Below are 7,128 nucleotides of genomic sequence, written 5' to 3'. Positions count from 1 at the left end.
TATGAAGGTGGCCGTGTACTCCCCTCTCGGAGGGGCCACAATCTCCCCTACCACTGGGCCCACGGTCTCCCCTAAAACTGGGCCCACGGTCTCCCCTACCAGTGGGGCCATGGTCTCCCCTACCACTGGGCCCATGGTCTCCCCTACCAGCGGGGCCACGGTCTCCCCTACCAGTGGGCCCATGGTACCCCATACCAGCGGGGCCAAGGTCTCCCCTACCAGCAGGGCCACGGTCTCCCCTACCAGTGGGGCCATGGTTTCCCCTACTAGTGGGTCAATGGTCTCCCCTACCAGCCTGACCAGGATCTCCCTTACCAGTGGCGACAAGGTCTGCCCTACCAGTGAGGCTTCTCTGAAGCCTAGATTCTCCACCAGGAAAAAGGTGTCTGATTTTTTGAAGGATGCTATCAAGGTGGCTGTGCACTCCCCTCTCGCTGGGGCCACGGTCTCCCCTACCACTGGTCCCAAGGTCTCCCCTACCAGGGGGGCCATGGTCTCCCCTACCACTGGGCCCACAGTCTCCCCTACCAGTGGGGCCGCGGTCTCCCCTACCAGTGGGCTCATGGTCTCCCCTACCAGTGGGGCCGCGGTCTCCCCTACCAGCCATACCAAGATCTCTCCTACCAGCGGGGCCATGGTTTCCCCTACCAGAGGAGCCATGGTTTCCCCTACCAGCAGGGCCATGGTTTCCCCTAACAGTGGGGCCAAGGCCTTCCCTACAAGCCAGGGGCACAGTGGCATGGAAACCAGAAAAGCCAACTTTCAAGACAAAGATTTGAATGCGATCCACAAAGCAGCCAGAGAGGGCAACTGGCGAAGAGTGAAGCAAATCCTCTTTTTCGGGATAAGTGACCTGAATTCAAGAGATAAGAAGCGCAGGTAATAGGGACTGCAAGACTGGGGGTCTGAGGTCCACTGGGAGGAGGTGGGTAGTCCTGGGAGAGGCACGCCTTGCCTGGCTCAGCAGCTGGAGAGCAGCCTCCTGTCAGCCAGGGCTCTGGGCTGACTTCCCTGCTGGGGCCCCGCAGCACCTCCCTGCTGGACACCTGACCTGGGGGATAGAGCTTAGACCAACTTTATGAGCAGCAAAACATAAAGACCCACTCATAATTCTCTTACAGATCACTTTCCTGACAACTTTAAAAAAAATATATTTTATTGGTTTTTTACAGAGAGGAAGGGAGAGGAATAGAGAGTTAGAAAAATCAATGAGAGAGAAACGTCCATCAGCTGCCTCCTGCACACCCCCTACTGGGGATGTGCCTCCAACCAAGGCACATGCCTTTGACAGGTATCAAACCCGGGACCCTTCAGTCCACAGGCTGACACTCTATTCACTGAGCCAAACTGGTTACTTTATTGACAACTTTTAAGTGATTGAACTATATATCAATAATTGAAATGAAATTGAGTATATACGGCATTTTATATTTGATGTACACATTTTTATACCATAATGTTACACACTTTAGAAAATTAAATAATGAGAGATATAATTCCCATTATAGATCAACTACTAAGCTAAAAGTTTTTTAGATAAAATCCAATATAATCACTTTATATCAGTGTACACTTATGTTCTTTACTAAAAAATTTTTTTATTGATATCTGAGAGGAAGGGAAAGAGATAGAAACATCAATGATGAGAGAGAATCATTGATTGGCTGCCTCCTGCATGCCCCCCCTCCCAGGGGATTGAGCCTGCAACCCTGGCATATGCCTTTGACAAGAGTAAAACCTGAGACCCTTCAGTGCCCAGGCCGATACCCTGTCTGCTGAGCTAAACCAGCCAGGGCTATTCATACTTTTTTTTTTAAATGATTACAAACACTTCAAAAGCAAGATTTCTGGAGGTTGATTGAGCAATATAAAAAATTCAAACCCTCTGTCAGAAAATAATATTAGCAAGGTAACAGAAAAAGTAGTAGCAAAATATTTGCAGTGAATGTGTATCAGAGAAAAAAAATGTCTTCATGTTACAGAGAAGTTTTTGAAATCAACAAGAAAAAACTAACTTGAAAGTGGATTAAGTACTTTTTGCATATGTGCAAGTGACCAATGGACACAGGAAAAATATTTAGTGTCCTTGGTAGGAAAAGGAATTTAAGTTAAAAGAGGAAAATAATATTTTCCATCCACAAGGTTTGTGAAGATGACCAGTGATTATCCTTATACTGCTGCTTAAAGTTTAAGTTGCTTTTGACTTTTCCATAGGAAATTTGGTGCTGAGTACCACATTTAAAAATATATGTATATTCCCTATACCCATCAATTCTATTTATACTAAAATATCTTTATGAAATAATTAGATAAATTACATAGTTTGTTTCTGCTTAAAATAGCAATATAATAATCAGAAAAAATCAATTTGGTTATACATACACACAAACAGATTATGATCTTGTCTTAGCCAAAAATAGGTGCAAAATATGATAACATTTATTTCTGAGCATTTGTATTAAAAATGAGCATTTCTTTAAAAAATCTGATTTCTGCAATGAACATGTACAAAAATTCCAGTAAATATTATTATGAATGAAATAATCCTGGGGAAGAGAAATAATATGAATCCTGCACAGATAAAATTGGTTGCTCACTTCCTGTTTTTTGGACTTATTTTTGAAATTCTTTTGAGGATTGGTATCTTCAGAAGGAGAGGGAATCTTTTTTACATTTATTTTTATTGTTGACACTGTTACAGATGTTCCCCTTCCTTTCCCCCCTCTTAGTGCCTTTCCACCCAGCCCCCTTCAGCCTTCACTTCATAGTTGTCTGTGTCCATGGGCTATGCAAATATGCATATATGTTCTTTGGCTAATCTCTTTGATTCCCCCAATTCCCTCCCTCCCTCTGAGATCTGTCAGTCTGTTCCATGTATCCATGCCTCTGGTCCTATTTTGTTTGTTAATTTATTTTGTTCCACATGTAAATGGGATCATATGGTATTTGTCTCTCTCTGACTGGCTTATTTTGCTCAGCATAATAATCTCCAGGTCCATCCATGCTGTCACAAAGCATATAAGAGTTCCTTCTTTTTTACAGCAGCGTAGTATTCCATGGTGCAAATGTACTACATCTTTATCTACTCATCTGCTGATGGGCACTTGGGCTGCTTTTTATCTGTGCCTATAGAGTGTATGCATATATCTAATTACACATGTGTTTAACTTTACATAGTTTTATTATACATAATTTGTAAATGATTATAGATTAATCATTTTAGTTGTGTACTTATGAAAATCAAAAATGGCGTCTAGTATAACTCCATTGGTTGGAGTGTTGCCTGGTACACCTCCAGTACACTGAAAGGTCGCAGGTTCATTCCAGGTCAGGACACATATCTAGATTGTGGGTTTGATCCCTGGTCGGGGTACCTACGGGAGAGAACTGATCGATGCTTCTCCTTCACATAGATATTTTTCTCTCTCTCATTCCCCTCTCTTCCTCCCTCTTTCTCTAGAATTAATTAAAAATATTTTTAAGTTAAATAATTTATTTTTGTCTTGTTTATGACAGATGTCTCCCTATTTGTTCCATTTTTGTCCCCCTCAAACCAGCCCCCACCCCACCACAGGCCTTTCCCATACTACTGTCTGTGTCCATGGCTTATGAATGTATGTATATATGTTCTTTGGTTAATCTCTTCCTGTTCCCTCATCCCCACCCTGAGATCTGTTACTCTGTTCCATGCATTCATACCTCTGGACATATTTTGTTCATCAGTTTATTTTGTTCATTAGATTCCACATATAAGTGAGATAAATGATATTTGTCTTTCTCTAACTGGCTTATTTCTTTAAAAAATAGAAAATATAAGTGACTATTCCTATTCCAGAAGTGTCATTTTAACTTATAAAAGTTTTCTTAAAAAATATTGAACTCTCCCACTATGTTTATTCATTCTTTCAATCCATCTGTACATGAAATATAACCTGAATATCTATTATGTAGCAGAATAGTCTACTCAGGACCCTTCCAGTCTATCTCCCAGGCCCTTTTTTCAACCTTAAAATGTTCATGTTGGCCAATATGAGCAAAATGAGAAACTGAAAATGAAAGTATTAAGACTTAGTCTCAGTTGAAGCTTTTTTCTCCCTGGTTTAAAACAAAAGTATTTCTGAAGGTAGGAAATTGTAAAACCTTTACTTGCCCTTTTGAAAAGTCTAATAGTATCAAATAATATTGATCATTGGGAACATCTGTTTTTCATACAATCTATACATTCAAATATTGGACAAAATGAGTCACCCTATTTATTTGAATCATGCATTTCCTTTGGCTTAAGTTTTCTTGAACATCAAATTACTTTAAAAAATTATTATTTTGCTTTTTTAGTCCTCTTTCCCCCACAAGGCTTATAAGAACTAAAAATTATTTAAATGCTAACCATTGATTAGAACTGCAAGAGCTCTGTTGTGTTCACCATTATTTTAGTAAATATAAGGTTCCATGGATGGAATGATGCCAGTATTTTATGTATCACTAAAATTTTTTAATGCTGTCAAGAAGTTCTAACACATTCTGAATTAAAAATTGGATTCCAATTTCAGAGATGTTAAAGTGTGAGAAGATAAGCATGTTAGAATCATTGAAATACTGTCTTCTTTCTGATCCTTAAAACAGGTCTGCAAAATAGGTGTAATGATATCATTTTACTTAATTGAAATGTTGTCTTTAGAAAGTGGCAGTAATAGTAATAATGATACTAATATTATCTAACAATTATTGAGCCAGTTTTTTGTGTTTGCTAGGAACTATAGTAAACACTTTGCATAGATTCCCATCTAAACAAACAGTGGTGTCCTGGGAGATAATTATTTTTATCTCCATTTTGTTGATGAGGAAATTGAGGCCAAGTGATAGCTAATAAGTGACAGTTAAAATAGGATCAGACCCAAGTTGAACTGAATTCCCAGGTCATCCTCTCTCTAGTCAAATAGGCTGCTCCTTTATTAATGTGGAGAGAAACAAGAATTAATAAATATTGTACTGTTTTCATAAGAAAACGACATATTTGTTTTGAAGTCACAGGGATAAATGTTTACAATGACATGGATAATTTATGTTTTGAGATAGTGCGCTCTAAGTTCCTAACTAGTCCTCTGACTCCCATAGGACTCCTCTCCACGTGGCCTGTGCCTATGGCCATTCAAGGATAGTGAGACTTCTAATAAAGAGACAATGCCTATTGGACCTCCGTGACAGTGAGAAAAAGACAGCTCTGATTCAGGTATGTACTCGCCAACTATGTCAACATGAGATGGGGTTGATTTAATGACTTAGAATAAAACTCAATTCATCTCATTTAACTAAAAGTCATTGGTGGAACTTGTGAAATGTTTATTTTGATTCCTAGAACTTATAATCTATTTCTTGGCTTAACACTGACAGGCTCTACAATATCGGAATGTGAAATGTGCGACTATTCTGCTAGACTACAGTGCAGATCCAAATGTAATAGACAACGATGGCAACACTGCTCTGCACTATGCTGTCCTTGGTCACAATAAAGCTATAGTGGAAAAGCTGCTTGCGCACAAGGCAAATACTGAAGTGAGAAACAAGGTATAGCTCAAGTAACCTTATTTATTAAGTATTTGAAATACATGTTTTTAGTTTAGTTAAAGGCATTTTTAAAAAAAAAAATGTTTGTATTGAGAGAGGAAGGAAGAGAGAGAGAGAGAAACATCAATGATGAGAGAGAATCACCCATTGGCTGCCTCCTGCACATCCCCTACTGAAGATTGAGCCCACAAATCCGGCATGTGCCCTGACCTGTCATCAACCATGTCCTCTAGGTTATGGGTCTGCACTCAAACACTGAGCCACACCAGCTGGGCACAAGCATTTTCTTTCTCACATACATATTCTGAATATAATATATCAGGCCCTGTCACCATGGAAACAACTCCAAAGCCCAGTCGGCGGGCTGGGGAGATGTAGTGTCCACTGTAAGGGGCAAAGCTCTGCCTCCCAGCTACCCTTCCACCCCAGAAGGGAGAACTTCCTGTTAGTGCCTAGGCGTGGGAGATGGGCTCAGAGCCCACTAAGGCTGAAGGCCTGGGGGAGTGAAGTGATGCTGGGGCCTGGCTGCTGTGCTGGCAGGGGCTTAGGAAATGGTGCTGCTGGGGATGGGTGGGAGGAGGAGGCCTAGTCCCCAGCAAGGGGAGCTGGGTGAGTGCAAGAGGGAAGAGGAAGCCCCAGTCCACAGGCAACAAAATAACAACAGGATACCACGATAGGAACACAGATTCTGGGAACCCGTACTGTAAATGTTGGAAGTGAGTTCTTTCAAATGATGTTGCAGTTAATCTGTTGAAGAGAGAGTGGAGGGCATTTTAAAGGGAAGAACAGTCAGTGACTGCACAGGGGTGAGAAAAAAGGGGCTTTTTTTTTTTAATTCTCACCAGAGCATAGTTTTTCCCATTGATTTTAGAGAGAGTGGAGGGAGGGAACAGATGAGAGAGAGAGAGAGAGAGAGAGAGAGAGAGAGAAACATCTATACATCTATGTGAGAGAGAGACACATGGACACATGGATTGGGTGCCCCCCCCATGGGGCTGGGGATCCAACCTGCAACCCAGGGACTTGCCTTTGAATGGGAATCTAACTCACAACCCTTCCGTGTGTAGGCTGACACTCCAGCCATTGGGTAACACTGGCCAGGAAAAATATTGGATACTTTTTTATTTACTTTCTATATTATGAGTGTAAGTTCAGAGGATCTTTCATAATTCCTAATATTCAATTTGGGTATATGTAATTTCTTAAATTATAAATTGTTTTTGTTGCTTTACAGAGTGACCTCACACCACTTGAACTTGCTAAACTTGCAAACAGTGATGAAATGGTGGAATTATTAGAAAGAAGAGCTGCAAAAGACGATCAGAGGAAAAGGTAGAATAGTTTGTTCTTTTTAAAATTTTATTTGGAGAGTACATTTATTGAAGCTGGGGACAGTGAAACAGGAAGCCCTTCAGATAGAAGAAGCGGGTGTCAGTTGAGACCAACCTAAGCTGCCAGAGAGATTCCAATAAGGCTGCAGGAGAAGACCAGACGTTCCTTTGTCCTGTGTTACCAGATCTGTACTCCATGGCCACTCTCTATCCCAGGGAGCATCTTTGTTTA

At 40.9% G+C, this 7,128-nt stretch overlaps 1 protein-coding gene across 1 annotated transcript; it reads left to right on the top strand.

Annotated features, from left to right (window-relative positions):
• Window positions 1–634: 634 nt before the first annotated feature.
• LOC139015064 (ankyrin repeat domain-containing protein 7-like) lies at window positions 635–6,901 on the top strand. The gene is made up of 4 exons (XM_070422295.1): window positions 635–879; window positions 5,116–5,230; window positions 5,392–5,565; window positions 6,800–6,901. Exons 1-4 carry the CDS (start codon window positions 635–637, stop codon window positions 6,899–6,901), a joined length of 636 nt encoding a protein of 211 aa, XP_070278396.1.
• The last annotated feature ends 227 nt before the right edge of the window (window positions 6,902–7,128 follow it).

The sequence above is a fragment of the Myotis yumanensis genome, unplaced genomic scaffold (assembly GCF_028538775.1).
Source record: "Myotis yumanensis isolate MYYU_CA2020_CCGP unplaced genomic scaffold, mMyoYum1.0.hap1 SCAF_1, whole genome shotgun sequence".
NCBI lineage: Eukaryota > Metazoa > Chordata > Mammalia > Chiroptera > Vespertilionidae > Myotis > Myotis yumanensis.
The sequence above is the reverse complement of the archived record's forward strand: the minus strand, read 5'-3'. Positions and strand labels throughout refer to the sequence as shown.